The sequence below is a fragment of the Balaenoptera physalus genome (assembly GCF_965194825.1).
Source record: "Balaenoptera physalus genome assembly, chromosome: 5".
In the NCBI taxonomy this organism is placed as follows: Eukaryota; Metazoa; Chordata; class Mammalia; order Artiodactyla; family Balaenopteridae; genus Balaenoptera; species Balaenoptera physalus.
In genome coordinates this window covers 128,446,679-128,470,171 of record NC_138884.1, presented here as the reverse complement: position 1 = coordinate 128,470,171, position 23,493 = coordinate 128,446,679, and the positions used below count along the sequence as shown (strand labels likewise).

The window sequence follows — 23,493 nt, the reverse complement described above, 5'->3', positions numbered from 1 at the left end:
TCTTCTCAAAGAACCAACTTTTAGTTTTATTGATCTTTGCTATTGTTTTCTTTGTTTCTATCTCATTTATTTCTGCTCTGATCTTTATGATTTCTTTCCTTCTGCTAACTTTGGGTTTTGTTTGTTCTTCTTTCTCTAGTTTCTTTAGGTGTAAGGTTAGATTGTTTACTTGAGATTTTTCTTGTTTCTTTAGGTAGGCTTGTATAGCTATAAACTTCCCTCTTAGAACCGCTTTTGCTGCATCCCATAGGTTTTGGGTCGTCGTGTTTTCATTGTCATTTGTCTCTAGGTATTTTTTTTATTTCCTCTTTGATTTCTTCAGTGATCTCTTGGTTATTTAGTAACGTATTGTTTAGCCTCCATGTGTTTGTGTTTTTTACGTTTTTTTCCCTGTAATTCATTTCTAATCTCATAGCGTTGTGGTCAGAAAAGATGCTTGGTATGATTTCAATTTTCTTAAATTTACTGAGGCTTGATTTGTGACCCAAGATGTGATCTATCCTGGAGAATGTTCCGTGCGCACTTGAGAAGAACGTGTAATCTGCTGTTTTTGGATGGAATGTCCTATATATATCAATTAAATCTATCTGGTCTATTGTGTCATTTAAAGCTTCTGTTTCCTTATTTATTTTCATTTTGGATGATCTGTCCATTGGTGTAAGTGAAGTGTTAAAGTCCCCCACTATGATTGTGTTACTGTCAATTTCCTCTTTTATAGCTGTTAGCAGTTTCCTTATGTATTGAGGTGCTCCTATGTTGGGTGCATATATATTTATAATTGTTATATCTTCTTCTTGGATTGATCCCTGGATCATTATGTAGTGTCCTTCCTTGTCTCTTGTAACATTCTTTATTTTAAAGTCTATTTTATCTGATATGAGTATAGCTACTCCAGCTTGCTTTTGATTTCCATTTGCATGGAATATCTTTTTCCATCCCCTAACTTTCAGTCTGTATGTGTCCCTAGGTCTAAAGTGGGTCTCTTGTAGACAGCATATATATGGGTCCTGTTTTTGTATCCACTCAGCCAGTCTATGTCTTTTGGTTGGGGCGTTTAATCCATTCACGTTTAAGGTAATTATCGATATGTATGTTCCTATGACCATTTTCTTAATTGTTTTGGGTTTGTTTTTGTAGGTCCTTTTCTTCTCTTGTGTTTCCCACTTAGAGAAGTTCCTTTAGCATTTGTTGTAGAGCTGGTTTGGTGGTGCTGAATTCTCTTAGCTTTTGCTTGTCTGTAAAGCTTTTGATTTCTCCATCAAATCTAAATGAGATCCTTGCCGGGTAGAGTAATCTTGGTTGTAGGTTCTTCCCTTTCATCACTTTAAGTATATCATGCCACTCCCTTCTGGCTTGCAGAGTTTCTGCTGAGAAATCAGCTGTTAACCTTATGGGAGTTCCCTTGTATGTTATTTGTCGTTTTTCCCTTGCTGCTTTCAATAATTTTTCTTTGTCTTTAATTTTTGCCACTTTGATTACTATGTGTCTCGGCGTGTTTCTCCTTGGGTTTATTCTGTATGGGACTCTCTGCGCTTCCTGGACTTGGGTGGCTATTTCCTTTCCCATGTTAGGGAAGTTTTCGACTATAATCTCTTCAAATATTTTCTCTGGTCCTTTCTCTCTCTCTTCTCCTTCTGGGACCCCTATAATGCGAATGTTGTTGCGTTTAATGTTGTCCCAGAGGTCTCTTAGGCTGTCTTCATTTCTTTTCATTCTTTTTTCTTTAGTGTGTTCCGCGGCAGTGAATTCCACCATTCTGTCTTCCAGGTCACTTATCCGTTCTTCTGCCTCAGTTATTCTGCTATTGATTCCTTCTAGTGTAGTTTTCATTTCAGTTATTGTATTGTTCATCTCTGTTTGTTCGTTCTTTAATTCTTCTAGGTCTTTGTTAATCATTTCTTGCATCTTCTCAATCTTTGCCTCCATTCTTATTCCGAGGTCCTGGATCATCTTCACTATCATTATTCTGAATTCTTTCTCTGGAAGGTTGCCTATCTCCACTTCATTTAGTTGTTTTTCTGGGGTTTTTTCTTGTTCCTTCATCTGGTACATAGCCCTCTGCCTTTTCATCTTCTCTATCTTTCTGTAACTGTGGTTTTTGGTCCACAGGCTGCAGGATTGTAGTTTTTCTTGCTTGTTGGAAGATTTGTAATCACAGTTTCAATTTCATTGCTTGTGATTGGTCTGTTCATATTTTCTGTTTCTTCCTGGTTCAGTCTTAGAAGGTTATACCTTTCTAAGAATTTGTCCATTTCTTCCAGGTTGTCCATTTTATTGGCATATATTTGCTTGTAGTAGTCTCTTAGGATGTTTTGTATTTCTGCAGTGTCTGTTGTAACTTCTCCTTTTTCATTTCTGATTTTGTTGATTTGAGTCCTCTCCCTCTTTTTCTTGATGAGTCTGGCTAATGGCTTATCAATTTTGTTTATCTTCTCAAAGAACCAGCTTTTAGTTTTATTGATCTTTGCTATTGTTTTCTTTGTTTCTATCTCATTTATTTCTGCTCTGATCTTTATGATTTCTTTCCTTCTGCTAACTTTGGGTTTTGTTTGTTCTTCTTTCTCTGGTTTCTTTAGGTGTAAGGTTAGATTGTTTACTTGAGATTTTTCTTGTTTCTTTAGGTAGGCTGTATAGCTATAAACTTCCCTCTTAGAACTGCTTTTGCCGCATCCCATAGGTTTTGGGTCGTCGTGTTTTCATTGTCATTTGTCTCTAGGTATTTTTTTTATTTCCTCTTTGATTTCTTCAGTGATCTCTTGGTTATTTAGTAACGTATTGTTTAGCCTCCATGTGTTTGTCTTTTTTACGTTTTTTTCCTGTAATTCATTTCTAATCTCATAGCATTGTGGTCAGAAAAGATGCTTGATATGATTTCAATTTTCTTAAATTTACTGAGGCTTGATTTGTGACCCAAGATGTGATCTATCCTGGAGAATGTTCCGTGCGCACTTGAGAAGAACGTGTAATCTGCTGTTTTTGGATGGAATGTCCTATAAATATCAATTAAATCTATCTGGTCTATTGTGTCATTTAAAGCTTCTGTTTCCTTATTTATTTTCATTTTGGATGATCTGTCCATTGGTGTAAGTGTGGTGTTAAAGTCCCCCACTATGATTGTGTTACTGTCAATTTCCTCTTTTATGGCTGTTAGCAGTTTCCTTATGTATTGAGGTGCTCCTATGTTGGGTGCATATATATTTATAATTGTTATATCTTCTTCTTGGATTGATCCCTTGATCATTATGTAGTGTCCTTCTTTGTCTCTTGTAACATTCTTTACTTTAAAGTCTATTTTATCTGATATGAGTATAGCTGCTCCAGTTTTCTTTTGATTTCCATTTGCATGGAATATCTTTTTCCATCCCCTCACTTTCAGTCTGTATGTGTCCCTAGGTCTGAAGTGGGTCTCTTGTAGACAGCATATATATGGGTCTTGTTTTTGTATCCATTCAGCAAGCCTGTGTCTTTTGGTTGGAGCATTTAATCCATTCACGTTTAAGGTAATTATCGATATGTATGTTCCTATGACCATTTTCTTAATTGTTTTGGGTTTGTTTTTGTAGGTCCTTTTCTTCTCTTGTGTTTCCCACTTAGAGAAGTTCCTTTAGCATTTGTTGTAGAGCTGGTTTGGTGGTGCTGAATTCTCTTAGCTTTTGCTTGTCTGTAAAGCTTTTGATTTCTCCATCAAATCTAAATGAGATCCTTGCCGGGTAGAGTAATCTTGGTTGTAGGTTCTTCCCTTTCATCACTTTAAGTATATCATGCCACTCCCTTCTGGCTTGTAGAGTTTCTGCTGAGAAATCAGCTGTTAACCTTATGGGTGTTCCCTTGTATGTTATTTGTCATTTTTCCCTTGCTGCTTTCAATAATTTTTCTTTGTCTTTAATTTTTGCCACTTTGATTACTATGTGTCTCGGCGTGTTTCTCCTTGGGTTTATCCTGTATGGGACTCTCTGCGCTTCCTGGACTTGGGTGGCTATTTCCTTTCCCATGTTAGGGAAGTTTTCGACTATAATCTCTTCAAATATTTTCTCTGGTCCTTTCTCTCTCTCTTCTCCTTCTGGGACCCCTATAATGCGAATGTTGTTGCGTTTAATGTTGTCCCAGAGGTCTCTTAGGCTGTCTTCATTTCTTTTCATTCTTTTTTCTTTAGTGTGTTCCGCGGCAGTGAATTCCACCATTCTGTCTTCCAGGTCACTTATCCGTTCTTCTGCCTCAGTTATTCTGCTATTGATTCCTTCTAATGTAGTTTTCATTTCAGTTATTGTATTGTTCATCTCTGTTTGTTTGTTCTTTAATTCTTCTAGGTCTTTGTTAAACATTTCTTGCATCTTCTTGATCTTTGCCTCCATTCTTATTCCGAGGTCCTGGATCATCTTCACTATCATTATTCTGAATTCTTTTTCTGGAAGGTTGCCTATCTCCACTTCATTTAGTTGTTTTTCTGGGGTTTTTCTTGTTCCTTCGTCTGGTATATAGCCCTCTGCCTTTTCATCTTCTCTATCTTTCTGTAACTGTGGGTTTTGGTCCACAGGCTGCAGGATTGTAGTTTTTCTTGCTTCTGCTGTCTGTCCTCTGGTGGTTGAGGCTATCTAAGAGACTTGATGGGAGGCTCTGGTGGTGGGTAGAGCTGACTGTTGCTGTGGCGGACAGAGCTCCGTAACACTTTAATCCACTTGACTGTTGATGGGTGGGGCTGGGTTCCCTCCCTGTTGGTTGTTTTGCCTGAGGCAACCCAACACTGGAGCCTACCCGTGCTCTTTGGTGGGGTTAATGGCAGACTCTGGGAGGGCTCATGCCAAGGAGCACTTCCCAGAACCTCCGCTGCCAGTGTCCTTGTCCCCACGGTGAAACAGAGCCATCCCCCGCCTCCGCAGCAGACCCCCCAACACCAGCAGGTAGGTCTGGTTCAGTCTCCCCCAGGGTCACTGCTCCTTCTCCTGGGTCCCGATGCGCACACTACTTTGTGTGTGCCCTCCAAGAGTGGGGTCTCTGTTTCCCCCAGTCCTGTTGAAGTCCTGCAATCAATTCCCACTAGGCTTCAAAGTCTGATTCTCTAGGAATTCCTCCTCCCATTGCCGGACCCCCAGGTTGGGAAGCCTGACGTGGGGCTCAGAACCTTCACTCCAGTGGGTGGACTTCTGTGGTATAAGTGTTCGCCAGTCTGTGAGTCACCCACCCAGCAGTTATGGGATTTGATTTTACTCTGATTGTGCCCCTCCTACCGTCTCACTGTGGCTTCTCCTCTGTCCTTGGACGTGGGGTATCCTCCTTGGTGAGTTCCAGTGTCTTCCTGTCGATGATTGTCCAGCAGCCAGTTGTGATTCTGGTGCTCTCACAAGAGGGAGTGAGAGCGTGTCCTTCTAGTCCGCCATCTTGGTTAATCCCTCTATTGCCATTTTAAACCTTGTTTTGCAGTTTATTGTATAGTTCTTCTTTGTTCCTTTCTTCTTCTTTTTGTTTTTCTTTTGTGATTTGGTGGTTTTCTTTTGTATTATGCTTAAGTTCCTTTCTTTTTGTTTTTTGTGAATCTATTGTATGTTTTTGATTTGTGGTTACCCTGGTTTTTAAGCATGTTAACCCATAACTATTTCTACCTTCTTTAGACTGATAGTCATATAAGTTCAAATACATTCTAAAATATCTACATTTTTTATGCCCCTCCCCCACATTTTGTGATTTTGATGTCCTATTTTACATCTTCATGTTTATTTTTTTTTGCTGTTCATTATAGTTATAACTGCTTTTATAAAAATTTTCTTACTGGCTTATTTAAGTGATCTTCAATCTTTTTATATATTTGCCTCTCCTATTGTGTTTTCCCCTTTCCTATAGATTCTTGCTTCCTTTCTGCTTAGAGAAGACCCTTCAATATTTCTTTTAGATTAGGTTTAGTATTGCTATATTCTTTTAGTTTTTGCTTGTCTGAGAAATTCTTAGTTTCTCCTTCTATTCTAAAGGATAATCTTCCTGTGTAGAGCATCCTAGGTTGCAGGTTTTTCCCTTTCAGGACTTTGAATGTATAATGCCACTCCCTTCCGGCCTGCAACATTTCTGCAGAGAAATCAGCTGATAACCTTATGGGGGTTCCCTTGTACTGACTCTTTGTTTTTCTCTTGCTGCCTTTAGAATCCTCTCTTTATCTTTAACTTTTGCCATTTTAATTATGTTATGTTTCACTGTGGGTCCGTTTAAGTTCATCTTGTTTGGGACCCTCTGTACTTCCTGTACCTGGATATCTGTTTCCTTCTTAGGTTTGGGAAGTTTTCAACCATAAATTCTTCAGATACATTTTTGATCCTCTTTTCTCTCTCTTCTCCTTCTGGAACCCCTATTGTATGTATGTTGGCATGCTTTGTATTATCCAGTAGATCTTGTATGTTCCTTTAATTTTTTTTTTTTTTTTTTTTTACATTTGTCTTCCTGTCTGCTGTTCTGATTGGGTGATTTCTATTATTTATCTTCCAGATCACTTATTTGTTCTTCTGCATTATTTGGTCTGCTTTTCATTGCCTTTAGCTTGGTGTATATCTTGGCAATTGAGTTGTCTAATTTTGATTGGTTCCTCTTTATAGTTTCTAGTTCCTTGTTACAGTGACCTGCATTTCTATAGATAAATTTTCTTAGTTCCTTCAGCATTTTTATTACCTCATTTTTGAACTTGGGATCTGGTAGACTGGAGTTGTCTTTTTCATTGTTTATTCTTTCAGGGGGTTTCTCCAGTTCTTTTAATTGGGAGTAGTTCCTCTGCTTTTTCATTTTACTTAAGTTTCTCTGGCTCTATGAATTTAGGAGAAAGTTATCTACTGTGGTCTTGAAGGGCTTTTTTTATGTGCGAGTGTCCTTGTGTAGACTGTGTGAGTCCAGTATTTTTGATACAAGGGCTGTTTTTAGTATGGATGTCTGCCACGTCTTTCCTCAGAGTGTGCTGACTGTTGTCCCCTTGATATGGGGTGTGTTTGGTGTTGTGGTGACCAGAGCCTGCACTGGATGTTGGATGGGGCCTCCTCTTTGCTATGTGGTTGTCACAGCCCTGTCATGGGCAGGGTCAGCTCCCCAGCTGTTGTAGTAGAAGCCCCTAGATCTAGTTCTAAGCTGTGATGTGAGATAGGTGGGACTGGAGTGCTCCCGCTGGGAAAGGAGGTGCTGCATATTCCTCCCCAGGGGCTTTCCGCTGCAGACATGCAATTCTGTGAGGATTCTGTGACGCCACCCACCACCTGGTGTGCTTGCCCACAAAGTCCACCACTGCTGGTGTGCCCCCTGGACCTTCCCCCACTGTGGGAGCACTGATAATTGGCTGGGATGTCAGCCCCACCTCTGGTGTGTGCCTGCTGCCAAAGCCCACTGCCACCAGAGACATGACCTGCCATGAGCATGCTGATAATGGGGCTTGTGTGGTGGACCTGTGCTCCATCTTGCGCACACCAACAGTGGCGTCCCTGACCACACTCCAGGCCCCTCGGGCTGCCTCTGTGCAGCCAAACTGAGTCCCCTCCCTGGGTCTGTCCACTGAAGCTTATGTTTCAAGACCCAGCCACTGTGCACACCAGCTGGCACATGTCTCGGGCTAGGAAGTGGGACAGCATGGCAGCCCTCAGAGCCGGTCCCTGTCTATGCTGCCTACCAGCAGGCCAGAACCTACACACTCCTCCCGAGCAAAGTCCAGGCCTCTCCAACTCCCTCTCTGTCCCGGCAGACCTCCCAGCAGGGGAAGGAGGTTCCCAGGGTGAGAGAGCCTTTCCTCCTTCACAGCTCCCTTCCACGGGCACAGGTCTCATCCTGATGGGATCCTTCTTGCAGCTTTGATCTTGTGCCAGCTTTCAGTTGGTATTCTCTGAGAATTCTTCCACATGTAGATGTATATTTGATGTGTTTGTGGGAGGAGGTGAGCTCCACATCCTTCTGCTCTGCCATCTTGATCTCCCCTCACATTAATAGTTTCATTAGGACCACAAAAACTCCGTATCCTCCAAGGTTACATGTTGCAGTCTGGGCACTCATCTCATTTCTCCCCTTTTTTCCCTCTTTATACTGCCTCTTTTTTTTTTTTTTTTTTTTTTAATCCCCTTATCTCTTGTCACTCTTATCCTATAAAGAAAGAAGTGAGGACAGGGAGAAGATAAAGAGGAAGAGAAAGATCCTTTTATTATTAGAATTCCTTCTTAACTCCACGCAACTAGATTTTGCTCATTATTTTAATCCCTAGACAGTTATAACAGAAAGACAATGTTTTGTCTCTATAGTCTTCATCAGTAAATGTTTCAGTAGAGAAATATAAGATGTTTCCAAATTAAAGGACAAAACTTAAGGGGACTTCCCTCGAGGTCCAGTGGTTAAGACTCCGAGCTTCCAATGCAGGGGGTGCGGGTTCAATCCCTGGTTGGTTGGGGAACTAAGATCCCATGTGCCGTGCGGCACAGCCAAAAAAAAAAAAAAAGAAATTAGGGACTTTTGTTTCTTCTCATGTCTATATGATAGGCAAAAATCAAATGGGAACACGATATTGTTTGTTTCTTATGTCTCAAGGAGCAGAGGTGTGGTGGAGGAAACTTGAAAGGCAGATTGAAAATCAAGAGGGATTTGAGGAGAAAAGTTAAGTCTTCGTCAGCTTATATATTTTGAATCATTTCTTCTGAATTTATTTTTAGCCTTTTAGAGTTTTCTTTAACTTCAAAAAGTATTTTCTTTTAAAAAAAAAAAGGTATTTTCAATTTCTTATCCTATGAGAATCTTTTCTCAAAAAACTCTTATCTATGGGCCCAAGAAACAAATTGAATAAAAATAGAGTTCCCCAAAAGATCAGGTCAGAGCTCAAGAGCATTAGAGAATAGAACTTGGAAGCTACTGGCATAAAGTTGTGAAAGTAAGCAAAAGTGGGACTGAAGACATGGTGGGTTCTCAATGAGAGTCTGATCTGAAATGAGCTGAAAGGATTTAGAAAATGCCTTTGTGTGTGTGTGTGAATAGTGTGAAGGGAAGGTTGGGAAGTCTTAACTTACTTTAACTTGCTCTTGATCTCTTATTTATCAGATCCAGGTGATCGAGAATGACAGAGCCACCAGAGGGGGACAGGTTTATACCACCAACGCCAGAGGCCAGATCCCTCCCCTGGTCACTACAGATTGTACGATACAAGACCAAGGTATTTCTTTTCAGTTACGGTTTTGACTGAGGTCTTAGTATTTCTCACATTTTTTAAGCAAATACACTGATACCCTTCAATAATGCTGTCACTGATGGGCAACCCCTTTATAGCTGGTTAACAGGAACTAATTTGCCATTAATCACGTAAAGAGAAGGTACTGTCGTCTGAGTTCTACTGTATTCTCTGCTTGTAAAAATCAAGGGAGTTTCTGGTGAGATACAGTGCAATGTATCAATTTAAGAAAATTTTAAATTTTAATTTATGTGTTTAAAATTGTTCATGCCCTACTTTGGTTTAATTTATTTACTACAGTGGAAACCTGGCAGGATGACATGAGCAGAGAAGTAGGGGATTGAATACTTGAGTCAGCAGACCTGGTTCTAGTCCCAATGACATTTTTTTCAGCAGGTCCTTTAGCATTTGGGGTTCTGGTTTCCTACTTTTAAACTGGGATGAGGAGAGGCTGAGCTCTGTCTCTACTGACTCTGTCCCATGTCTGCTATCAGTTTCATATATCTGTCAAGCCTCGTGCAGGTTTGATCTTTCCGGGAATATATTATTCTGTTATTTATGGCAAGTTAAAATATAGCCTGATGAGATGTGGCGTCTCAGATTCTGAATAAACCCTTTTAATGGGTCATATACTCAATCCTGGAAATATAACATTGGTATACAGGCAATCGTGTTGTCTCATCTCAAAGTTGTCAAGCCACCAGTTTCCAGATGGGGCTCCCCTGTCTTCAGTCCCTCCTCTGTGCTGCCTTTGGCACTGTCCTTATAGGGCAGGCAGCACAGTGAGGCAGAAAGAGCTCTGATTGGGAGCCTCACACGCCTGCACGCAAATCCAGGGTCTCTTCCTTAGTGTCCTGAGCTCTGCTTATCCCACCTCTCCGAACCTCAGTGTCGCCCGCTGTAAGATGTTAGGACTAAGACCTGCCCTGCAGGGGCAGTGTACGGGTCAGAGATGACTCGTGTGTGCGTGTGTGCACACGTATGTATGTTTATATGTATGTAGGGGGCTTGACATGTAGAGGGGGTTGATGTAAATCACAGATGATGTTACTCTTATAGGTATTAATATTAAAACACACTTCAGATTACTTCATTTCCTATTCTAAAAATAATTTGTTCCTGACCACTTACAGAATCCATCCAAACTTGTCAAATGAATTCACATTTGTTAAGCACTTAGGACCTGGTATATAATAGGTTGAGCTATATGAAATTACTGATTTTTTTTTCTATTATTGTTGACCTACAAAAATGGCAATTTCATTTCAACCTAATAGTAAGTGTTACGTTCATGTTTTTAATATTTATTTATTTGTTTATTTAATATTTTAGTTTGAGGCACTTTACAGACCTAAAGAATATTCCTTACCAGCCTCGTCTCTCACCTGTTTCTTCCTCTGCATCTGCCTCAGCCATTACCAAACTCATCCCCTTCCCCTCCTGTCTCTGATTCTCACTTTGTACTATTTTCTCTGCAACAGACTGGGGACTGTTTTTTGTTCGCTGTTGTACCCCTAGAAATTCACCTGGTATCTAGAATATAATGGTTGCCCAACAAATATCTATTGAATAAATGTATTCGGTATATATAACTTTCACCCTTCTCGTTGGGAAATTCTTAGTTCTTCTAAACTCAATTTAATTTTTTCTTCGAAATCTCCTACAGTTTCTTCCCCCACAGTGCTTTGTATTCACTTCTTTCATAGCTCTTGTTCCATTAAATTTTACTGTGCTTTGGGTCTGTCTTTCCCACGAGACTATGAGCTGCGTAGGAGCAGGATCGTACTTGTTCATTCATTCATTCACTCATTCAGCAAATATTTATTCAGTACCTGTTACCAATGTGGTTAATATTTATTAAGTGCTTGCTGTGCGTTAAGATGGTCTTCTAAACACTTTATGTGGGTTAATTCACTTAATCCCCCCTGTAACTTAATGAGATAAGCATTAATATCATTCTCATTTTACAGAACGTGAAACGGAGGCACAGAATGCTTAGGTAACTTACGCAAGATACACAGCTAATGGGAAGCAAAGCTAGAATTTGAACCCCAGCATTCTGATGCTAGAGCCCATGCTCTTAACCACTCACCTACTGCCTCTATTCAGAAATAAAAGCCACAGTTCTATCCTTAAATGGGTGTACCATCTGGCAGGGAAAAAGAGATAACTGAGTATTAATTAAACTGTTATAATAGCAGGATAAAAGGAGTATTGCTGTGGGAACTGAAATGTCAGGTAACAAACCCAGCCTGTCCTGCTAGAGTGGGGACAACTAAGCTGAGTCTCAAGTGGGCAGGTGTAAACCGGAACAGAAGTGGAGACGTTGGGAGAGGAAAAGGTTGCCAGGCAGCGGAGTGGACATGCTGAGGTTTGGCAGTGGGAGAGAGTGTACGTGTTAAGGAGCAGCATGTGCAGAGTTTTTTGTTTTTTGTTTTTTGTTTTATTTTTGAACATAGAGGTGATTTTAGTATTGTGGTTAAATACACATACAATAAAATTTGCTGTGTTAATAATTTTTAAGTGTACAATTCAGTGACATTAATTACATTCACAGTGTTGTGCACCATCGTGATTATCCATTTCCAGAACGTTTTCATCAACCTGCACTGAAAGTCAGTACCCAATAAACAATCACTCCGCCAGCCCCTGGTATCTCGTATTCTACTTTCTGTCTCTATGAATTTGCCTGGTCTAGGTGCCTCACGTAAGTGGATTCATACAATATTTGTCCTTCTGTGTCTGGCTTATTTCACTTAGCATAATATTTTCGAAGTTCGTCCATGTTGTAGCATGTATCAGAATTTCATTCCTGTTTAGGGCTGAATGATATTCACTTTTATGTATATGCTGCATTTTGTTTACCCATTTATGTTTTGAAGGACATTTGGGTTGTTTCCATCTTTTGACTACAGTGAATAGCCATAGCTATGAACATTGGTGTACAGGTATCTCTCTGAGTTCCTGCTTTCAGTTCTCTTGGGTGTATACCTAGGAGTGGAACTGCTGGGTCATATGGTACGTGTAGGGAAAGAGTATGAGGAAGAAGCAGAAAGAGAAGGAAAGACTAGGATGGCAGCGTCATTATCATCTCTCCATAGCCTGCAGCCCAGCCCTTGGCAAAAAGAAAGAGCTGCCTGGCATGGAGGGAGCCCTGAAGTCGGCCCAGTCACATCCCATGTGCTGTAAAGCCCCTTCCTCTAACCTGGGTTATTTGCTAATACTTATTAGTAGCCTTTTTTTTAATTTATTTTTTTTAATTGAAGTATAGTTGATTTACAATATCATGTTAGTTTCAAGTGTCCAGCAGAATCATTCAGTTTTATATAGATTCTTTTTCAGATTCTTTTCCTTTATAGGTTATTACAAAATATTGAGCAGAGTTCCCTGTGCTATGCAGTAGGTCCTTGCTGATTATCTGTTTTATACATAGTAGTGTGTATATGTTAATCCCAACCTCCAATTTATCCCTCCCCCACCCTCCTTTCCCCATTGGTAACCGTAAGTTTCTTTTCTATGTCTGTGTGAGTCTCTTTCTGTTTTGGAAATAACTTCATTCCTGTCTTTTTTTTTTTTTTTTAGATTCCACATGTAAGCGATATCATATATCACATGATATTTGTCTTTGTCTGGCTTACTTCACTTAGTATGATAATCTCTAGGTCCATCCATGTTGCTGCAAATGGCATTATTTCATTCTTTTTTATGGCTGAGTAATATTCCATTGTATAAATATACCACATCTTTACCCATTCATCTGTCGATGGACATTTAGGTTGCTTCCATGTCTTGGCTATTGTAAATAATGCTGCAGTGAACACGGGGGTGCACGTATCTTTTCAAATTCTGGTTTTCTCCAGATATATCCCCAGGAGTGGAATTGCAGGATCATATGGTAGCTCTATCTATTTTTAGTTTTTTGAGGAACCTCCATACTGTTCTCCATAGTGGCTGCACCAATTTACATTCCCACCAACAGTGCAAGAGGGTTCCCTTTTCTCCACACCCTCTCCAGCATTTATTATTTGTAGACTTTTTGATGATGGCCATTCTGACTGGTGTGAGATGATACCTCATTGTAGTTTTGATTTGCATTTCTCTAATAACTAGGGATGTTAAGCATCTTTTCATGTACCTTTTGGCTATCTGTATGTCTTTGGAGAAATCTCCATTGAGATCTTCTGCCCATTTTTTTGATTGGGTTGTTTGTTTGTTTGTTTTTGATATTGAACTGCGTGAGCTGTTTGTATATTTTGGAGATTAATCCCTTGTTGGTCACATCATTTGCAAATATATTTTCTCCCATTCTGTAGGTTGTCTTTTCATTTTGTTTATGGTTTCCTTTGCTGTGCAAAAGCTTTTAAGTTTAATTAGGTCCCATTTGTTTATTTTTGTTTTTATTTCCATTATTCTAGGAGACGGATTGAAAAAGATATTGCTGCAATTTATATGTCAAAGAGTGTTCTGCCTATGTTTTCCTCTAGGAGATTTATAGTATTTGGTCTTACATTTAGGTCTTTAACCCATTTTGAGTTTATTTTCGTGTATGGTGTTAGAGAATGTTCTAATTTCATTCTTTTACATGTAACTGTCCAGTTTTCCCAGCACCACTTATTGAAGAGACTGTCTTTTCTCCATTGTATATTCTTGCCTCCTTTGTCGTAGATTAATTGACCATAGGTATGTGGGTTTATTTCTGGGCATTAGTAGACTTTTTAGGATGTAGCCCAAGGATCTCAGACACACACACAAATTCACACATATAAATAAAGTATAGAAACAGAAGGAACCTTGGACTTCGTTTGGTGTACTCTCTCACTTTACAGACCTGAGGGCACTAAGGCCCAGAGAGGTTAAGTGATTCGCCCAGGGCCACACAGCTGATTAGTGGCAAAGCCAGTGAAGAGAAACACCTACTTCAAGAATATTACTCCTTTGGGACTTCCCTGGTGGCGCAGGGGTTAAGAATCCGCCTGCCAATGCAGGGGACACGGGTTCAAGCCCTGGTCCAGGAAGATCCCACATGCCACGGAGCTACTAAGCCCGTGCGCCACAACTACTGAGCCCGAGTGCCACAATTACTGAAGCCCGCGCGCCTAGAGCCTGTGCTCCGCAACAAGAGAAGCCACCGCAATGAGAAGCCCGCACACCGCAACGAAAAGAGTAGCCCCCGCTCACCGCAACTAGAGAAAGCCCACGCGCAGCAACGAAGCCCCAATGCAGCCAAAAATAAATAAATAAAAATTAAAAAAAAAAAAAAAAAAAAGAATATTACTCCTTTGCCTTTGGCTGCAGGATCTAATTTAAGACTCAACTTGTCCTTTGTTTCTGTCCTTCTGCCCATCCTACAAGACCCTGTTCAAGCACTGCATCCTTTGTGTAGTCACCTCTGATCCACGTGGCAGACTCATTGCCTCCCTTGGGCCACTTCATAATCGATTTGCTCTTCTGTGATACTTACCAGCCATGTTGCAATTATCTGTTTTATTATTATTCTCTTCTACCAGACCTTGAAGCCAGAAGCTTCATTCTGTCCTGTCGCTAAGTTTCTAACATGGGGATTGGCTTCATAAATATTTGTTGAAAGAATAACTTATTGAATGTTTTTAGTCAGATTATCCCATAAGTTTCTTTATTAAGCATATTAGGAGTTTGGGCTCTTAATTACCAAGGTTGCTAAATTATCTGCTATAACCTTACCTTTCATGCCCCACTTCTGTATACTGGCTTAAAAAACAAATTCTTCATTGCTTTTTTAAAATTTTATTCTTTGTGTGCATTATCTTCTTGTAACAAGTTTGTTTAGTCACCTTCACGAGCTCAGTCATTTGCATATTTCACTGTAAAAAATAAGCTTTTTAAAGATAACATACTCAATTTCAATATATTATTGGAAATGTTGCATAGTGAAAATTGAGTACAATGAAAAAATATACTTTAAAATATTCAAAAATTCTTACTTCCCACTGTGTGTAACTTTGTGTGATGATGATAATGAGGAAGATTTTATCTAAGTTGTATGAAATATACAATAAAGGGGTTCAAGCATATTTACATTTACTACCTAATATTGGATTGGCCAAAAAGTTCCTTCGGGTTTTTCTGTCACATCTTATGGAAAAACCCGAACGAACTTTTTGGCCAACCCAATATTTCTTCTTCTATTCCAGTGCTAAAACTCTTCTTTTACCCTGTGTTAGTATTCACCTGGATTCTTACAGCAATGGACCCATCTACCTGTCTCTGATCTTTTTTCCTGCTCCCAGAAGCTATCCAGTACATTCTAAATAGATTAATTTTCTTCAGGTATTTATTTGATCATATTGCTAAAAAATGTCCCATCATTGCCCCTGGGCAAACAGGATTGGTCTTAACTCCTCATCCAGAATTCAAGACCTGGACCCAACTTATCTGGGATATTGTAGAGAATTGTGATAGGTTCTAATACCACTTTTGCCATTTACTAACCCTTTGATTAAGGTAAGTCCCTTAACCTCGCAGTGTCTCAGTTTTCTCCTCTGTAAAATCAGGTCATAGGGTATCAATCTCATAGGGGACTGTGAGATGAAAGTGAATTTACATATAACAGCCTTAGAATAATGCCTAACCCATTGGCAGTTATCGTTATTATTATTATCCTTTTTGTTAGTACCACGTTTCTCCCTTTTCTCAGACCCTCTGCAGCAGAGCCCCCGAACTGGGTTCAGCCTACAGTCATGTTAATTAATCATACAGAATAATTTGTTTCTATTTGAATTAGTTGCCATTGTATAAAAATCAGAATATTTTATATTAAGATCCATATTTCTAGCTGGTCCCCCCAAAATGTAAAATGTGGCAGTAATAGATTGAAGATGAAAAGAAACTCAGCTTTCTTAGGTCCAGCCTTCCCCTCATTCTGGACCCACCTGTGCAGTGAAACATGGCCAGAGAAAGGCTCACAGCCACACTGCAGGGTCTCTTTAAACTCAGGACCATGAACTTCCCAGCACATTGTCCTTCCCAAGTCCTTTCGCTTTTCCACTCTCCTTAGTAACTGTTTCACAATCCCTTCTGAAACCGGTAACCTCCCATCCTTTCTTTCAGCTGCTCTTACTTCCTCCTTTCTGAGAAAAGTAGACAATCAGAAGAGAATTCTCACCATCACATCAACCCCCTGTTGTAATGTGTCCTCAGGCTCTGCCTTCCTGATTTGGCCATAAATGTGCTCCAGTTGTAAGCCAGCCTCTCCTGCTGTGCAGTACTCAAGTGTATTGCTACCATAAGTTTCCCTTCTTTATTCTTATGTCATCAATATTTCTTCTTTTACACAAGTATTCCCATCTTTTAAAAACCCTTCTCCTATTTTAAAAAAATAAAAATGTTCTCTTGATCCACTTCTTTTACCAGCTACCCCTCTTTTCTTTGCTCCCCTCCACAATAAAAATTGAAAGGACTATTGCCAATTCCTCGCCTGCCTTTCTCTCTTAAACTCACTCTGGGCAGCCCCCCCCACCGCACCCCCACTCCTCACTCCCCCATTCCACCAAAATTCTCTCTTCCGGGTCTCCACCACCCTCCACGTTGATAAATCCAGCGGTCATGTTGATCTGGAGGCACCACCTGGCACAGATGCTCCTGCCTTTTCCTTGATGTGCTTTCTTCACTTCACCTCCAGCACACCCAGACTCCCTTGTTTTTTCCCTTCTCAGTCCTTTAGCTGATTTCTCCTTTTCCTCTGGCTTCTTTATGTTAAGAGGACCCAGGGCTCAGTCCTCGGTCGTCTTCTCTTCTCTGGCCACCGTGATTCCCTGGGTGGTTTTAATCTAGTTTTGTGGTTTCAAATATCATCTATATGCTAAGAACTCCCAAATGTGTATCTCCAGCTCAGCTTTCAGCCCAACACCAAGACTCATGTATCTAATTGCTTACTCAGCATCACTGTTTGATTGCTTAATAGATTTCCCAAATGGACATGTCCAAACCCAGATTCCTGATCTCCACCCACACATCTGTTTTAAAAAAAAAAAAAAAAACCCGTTCCCTTCCTGCAGCCTTTCTCTTTTCTGTTGGTGGCAACTTCATGCTTCTGATTCCTCAGGCCAAAAACTTTGGAGTCATCCCTAACCCTGTCCTTCTGTCATACCCCCCATCTTCACACCTCATACATCATGCCCATCAACAAGTAAGCCACTGTACCTTCAAAATACGTCCAGAATGTGCTGCTCTCAGGCTGGTTCCTGCCGCCACCCTGTTTCTCACCTTGTTGCTGCACAGCCTCCAAACTGGTCTTCCTGGTTCTCCTGCCTATTACATTCCATCCTGAAAACCACAGGTAGAGTCAGCCGAAGTCCGATCACAACACTTTTCTGCTCAAAGCTTGGCAGTGTCTCCCCATTTCATTCAGAGTACAAGCCAGAGGGTTTAAAAATGGTATCAAGCATCTAGCTAATCTGGCTTCTGTGACTTCTCTGAACTCCTCAACAGCTGCTGTGCCCCACTTGCCCCACTGTCAGGCTCCTGACATGCCTCTACCAGGCCAGGCACACCCTTCCCCCAGATACCTGCCAGATAAATCCCTTGCCACCTTGGAGTCTTTGCTCAAGTGTTGCCTTGTGATGAAGACCAACTCTGTAACTATTTAAAATTGCGGTCTGCTTTCCACTGTGGCACCCCTTAACCAGAAATGCTTTTTTCATGGCATGTATCATCTTCTAAGGTGTCCTATATAATTTACTCATTTATTGAGTTTAATACTTATTGTCTGTGTCCTCTGCGAGAACATAAGCTCTGCAAGGAAGCACCTAGTCTAAAACTTAGTAGACACTCAGTAAATATCTGATGTTCTTTTGCCAAAATATATTATAATTTAATTCAAAATTTATTTTAGGTAAGTTATTCTGGTGATTTAAAAATATTCTTCATGCCATGGATATAGTTTTAATTCTCATGTATGCCTTGAAAAAAATATTTGGTCAGGAAACCTAATGTGTTTTTAAAATAGATTAAGGTGTTTAAAAAAACAGTATTTCTATTATTTAGAATTTTCATTTCTAAATTGAATTTCACGTTTAGAAAAAAAAACTCATAGTCAAATGGAATCATATTTGACAAAGTATAACTTGCTGATGTGAAATGGCATACAAATACTTACCTTTCCCATAGCAGATGTATTGATAGAAGAGGATGAAGAAGAAATTTTATTCTTATGTTTTGTACCTTTGCTTTATTTCTCCCATTGAATCTAAACACCTCTCAAGTCTCTGAGCGGCTATATTAACACCCTGCTTCTGGAAAATAATAATAATTTTAAAATCTCTTTTATATTTTTGCAGTAGAATGCAGAGTATTTTATTTTACAAGAAACTACAATGTGCTTAGACTATAGATTGTAAAGTTAGACAATACTACCTTTTTTGTAGAAATCATGAAGAAGTTTTACAAAGAAGACAATGCATTGTCTAGAAGTACCTTTTTTTTTTAAATAAATTTTATTTATTTATTTATTTATTTTTGGCTGCGTTGGGTCTTCATTGCTGCACACAGGCTTTCTCTAGTTGCAGCGAGTGGGGGCTACTCTTCATTGCGGTGCGCATTTCTCATCGTGGTGGCTTCTCTTGTCATGGAGCACAGGCTCTAGGTGCGCGGGCTTCAGTAGTTGTGGCACACGGGCTCAGTAGTTGTGGCTCACGGGCTCAGTAGTTGTGGCTCGCAGACTATAGAGCGCAGGCTCAGTAGTTGTGGCTCGCAGGCTATAGAACGCAGGCTCAGTAGTTGTGGCACACAGGTGTAGTCGCTCCGTGGCATGTGGGATCTTCCCAGACCAGGACTCGAACCTGTGTCCCCTGCATTGGCATTCTTTACCACTGTGCCACCAGGGAAGTCCTAGAAGTACCTTTATAAATATTTAAATATTATAGGGCAGATTTTTTTTCTAAGCAGATTTTAACTATGCATCCTTGAATATTTCAGGCAATGCGAGTCCTCGATACATCCGTTGCACAACATACTGTTTCCCATGCACGTCAGATATGGCCAAGCAAGCTCAGATTCCATTAGCTGCCATCATCAAACCCTTTGCCACGATTCCCTCAAATGAGGTAAGTGATAAAAAAAATAATTCAGTAATTTATCAATTCCAGAATTCTTCTTTCATCATTATTTCCATATGCATTATTCTGTATTGTAAACAGAAAGCTGGAGTATATATAATGTGAAAAACATGTAGTCATGCAATTCATTAAGAAAACAAAAATCTGACAAACTATGTTTTTTGGCATCCTGTATTCCAAACACTGATGGGCTGGGTCACTTTTTGGCTTAGTGTAACAATGCACATATACGGGAAATATGGACTGTCACACAGTGACAAATACCCAAACCTCTTGTGAGGCCCTTATGCCCTAGTTCAGGGCCCCAATATCTAGGTGCTCAGGTAAAGGAAGATAATAGAGCCTAAGGTCCTTGGTCTTACTGCTATATCTGCTTTAATAATCACTGGGCCAGGATGCTCATAAAGTCCTATTTAAAGTCAGCATGATTAGAAAGCATGAGGTAGATAAATCTGTATCTTTCAACTGGGGAAGATGTACCCAATTTATAGTTAATGGGGAAAAAAGACAAGAAGTGGTGTACATTTAAGATTTCTGGTATTAGGATGCTGTTAGTGGATATTATGATCAGGGCATCTCCTCTGTGCAGCTGCCATTCCTCCTTTTGATGCCCCTGAGTGGTGGATACCCACATGCACACGGAGACAGACACAAGGTACTATAGCAGAGCTGGTCAGATGGGAGGTGAAGAAAAGCCTTACTTCTGGCTGGAATTTCCTTACAGTGGTCCAGTAAGCTAGGCTGAACTAAATTCTTGATTCCTTTCGCTCACTAAAAGGCCAAAGCCTCAGATTCTCTTCCCAATTTAAACCTCAGCTTGGCTTTAGTGATCCTTTGAGGTCGCTGATCTAATGCACACCTAGAAGCACCTGAGCAAGAGGTAGAGCATCTCTAAGAGAGAATAGATTTGTACCCTTTCTTGGGCCAGTCACGCCAGCCGGGATGGGGAGTAAAGTGGCCTGGGATGGGGAGGGGACCTGCTTTGTGTCCCCTCAGGGAGGGAAGAAAGAGTAGAGAGACAGTGTCCACATGGCAGTGGCGTTCATCCCCTTTGGGATGTCCACGTACTCGTGTTATGAGTGTAGCAGAATGCTGCCATCTCTTCTTTTTGAGAGTATAGTGAACTGGGTTAGAGCTGGGCATAGGAGACAGACTGGGCTATTCCTAAAATCCAGTCTTACGTGCAGTGTGGTCTCATAGTTGTAAATCAAGAAGTACATTCAGTATTTACTTATTTTAGGCATGGTGTCTTCTATGATGGTCCCAGAAATTTAATGTAATGCTCATAAACTTCTCTTTAAAATCTCTATACTTAATAAAGTGGACCAGTATATAATGACAAAGAGATCCATGCTAAATAAGATATATGTGTTTTGAATACTAACTAGCTATTTTAACCAGATATTTTTCAACATTTTATTATGAAAATGTTTGAACATACAGAAAATTTAAAAGAATTTTATGGTGAACGCCTATATACCTGCCACCTAGATTCTACCATTAACATTTAACTACACTTGTTTTATCACACATTGACCCATCTGTCCATCAATCCATCTTTTTTATGCATTTCAAAATGAATTGCAGTTATAAGTATACTTCCCCCTAAATACTGCAGCATGCGTATCATTAGCCAGGGTTTAATATTTGGTTATATATTATTTTTCCTTTTGCGACAAAATTCATTTACAATAAAATGCACATACCTTAAACATTTTACTGAATTTTGACAAATGCGTGCACCTGTGTAATCCAAACCCCTATCAAGATATGGCACGTTACCGTCACCCTAGAAAGTTATCTCATGCCCCTTCCTCAGTCAGCCTCCCAGCCCTTCTCATAACCTCCCTTCTCTGACAACCATTGTTCTGATTTTTTTTTTCCCCCACCATAGATTTGTTTTGCCTGTTCTAGGTCTTCATATAAATAGACTTATAGAGTACACATTCTTTTGTGTAAGTTTCTCTCACCCAGCATCATGTTTTAAGGAGCTGGGTTGCCTGTTGTTGCCTGTTTCAGTGGTTTGTTCCTTTTTTATTGCTGAACAGTATTTCATTGTGTGGATATACCAGTTTGCTTATCTACTCTTTTACTGATGAACAGCTGGGCTATTTCTACTTTTTGGCTTTTGTGAATAAAGCAGCTTCTATAAATATTCTAGTACAAGTCTTTTCTGTGGATATGTATTCATTTCTCCTGGATTAATACCTGTGAGTAGATTGCTGGCTAATGGGGTACATGTTTATTTAGTTTTATAAGAAACTGCCAGACTATTTTCCAAAGTGGTTATATGATTTTACTGTCCTTTCAACATGGTGTCTGAGTTCCAGTTGCTCTACATCCTCTCCAACCTTTGGTATTGTCTTTTTAATTTTGGCAGTTCTGATGGCTGTGTAGTAGTATCCATGAGAGATTTTTGTTTTTTTAATCTTGATCCTTTGAACAACATTTAAAGTACTAGTGAATAATATCACACCCATGTACATACCACCATCATTAACAAATATTAATATTTTGTCGTATTTGCTTAAGATCATTTTCTGAGAATTAAAACTTCATAGCTACATAGGATGTCTCCTCTAATCAGGCCATTCTTCTCTGCCCTCCCACTCCAGACACAAACACTAATGAATTTGATGTGTAATCCTTCCTACATGTGGGTTTTATATATTGACTTCATATGCATGTATCCATAACACTATGTAGTATTTTTTGCTTTTTAATGAATCGGTTACTTTTAAATAAGTAAAATATAAACATTCAAAAGATGAAAAGGGTATACAATGAAAAAGGTCCATTCCTACCCCTCTACTCCACTCCCCACCCTTACGGACAATTTTTACCCATTCTTTGTGATTCCTTCTAGAAATAAATATGCATATACCAGCATATCAATATCCATCCTTAAAAAAAATAAATATATAAATGATAGTATAGCATACACACTGTTCGGCCCTGTTCTTTTTTCAGTTAATATGTCTGGCACTTCGTTCATGTTGCCACCTACAGAGCGGCCTTATCCTTTGTAATGGCTGTGTAGTATGATATATTAGTAAGACAAACACTGTTGTAACTGTAGGTGTCAATTTTAAGTTACCTGCAGATTTCAGAAATGTGAAAATTTGAGAACATGAATCCTAAAATTGAAGGAAATATATGAACATAAACGTGCATGGGATTGCAGCAGATGTGCACGCTGTCTCACTCATTCCCGTACTGTCTGAATCTTTCTGCAGTGATCTTCTGTTATTTTCATAATCAGGAGAGGATGACAGTTCTACCCTGAAAGAAATCTAGGCAGCAACTTTATTGTGTATCAGTATGGGATGTACGCTCCCCAGCAGGGTTAGCTTGAGTGCATCTTGTTCGTGGCAATGAGTTTGCAGTTTTCAGCTACATGCTAGCAGAAACCTCTCCTGCCTGCCCCCTCCCCACGAGACAGCTGACCTGGGTCATGCATGCAAGGAACAGAACAAAATTCAACGTTCTCCAGACCCCAAACCAGAATGTGTAACCACCCTCTTGTTATCACCATTTCATATTAACAATGAAATTATTCAGTAACGTTTCCTGAAAATGAAACCTTGTATTTAGTTTTTTGGTTGAAAAAAGGTTTCAAACATTAGTCCAAGCCTCCCCCTAAACGTATATACACATTCCATACACACACTGAATATGTGTGCTTTCTGTTTTCTGAAGTTGTTTGATGTAACCAAATAGTACCTTCTCACCAGCATAAGGTTTTCCCTTAGTGAAACTTATGCTGTTTTTAGTTTCTGTGCTCTCCAAAGTAATAAGCAGATGAGTTTAGAGTGATGGCTTATTTTCGGAATCTGACCTAGGGTGAAGCTCTGCTTAAGCAAATAACACACTCTAGTTTTTTCATGTTGCTATAGACCCGATGTGCTGACCAGGTAAATGTATTTTCTCTATTCAGGCTCTCTCTACAGAAGCCTTTCCTTTTTTCTTAGACCTTCAAGAACAGGATTACTCAAAGATATATTTACATATTATACATATGAATATTTATATATATTTATATATAATTAATTTATATATATTATGTATATAATTGAGGTAAAATCAGTGAACAAAATTGTAAGCTATTTAATGGATATACTGTATTTGAGAAGGATTACTATTTCTTATATAGCAGTGTGTCCTGGGTTGAATGAAGACATTCTCTATTTTAAAGAATACTTTACTTTTATTTGTTGAAATAGACTTAAAGGTGAAAAAAAA

General features: G+C 39.6%; 1 protein-coding gene across 2 annotated transcripts in view; it reads left to right on the top strand.

Moving 5' to 3' along the window:
* SEC24D (SEC24 homolog D, COPII coat complex component) overlaps nucleotides 1-23,493 on the top strand; it is a 121,659-nt gene that overhangs the window by 34,002 nt on the left and 64,164 nt on the right. For both annotated transcript variants that reach the window (XM_082462768.1, XM_082462769.1), the window contains exons 7-8: nucleotides 9,034-9,145; nucleotides 19,112-19,239. In XM_082462768.1, coding sequence (XP_082318894.1) covers nucleotides 9,034-9,145; nucleotides 19,112-19,239 — 240 coding nt within the window. The remainder of the gene's footprint in view (nucleotides 1-9,033; nucleotides 9,146-19,111; nucleotides 19,240-23,493) is intronic.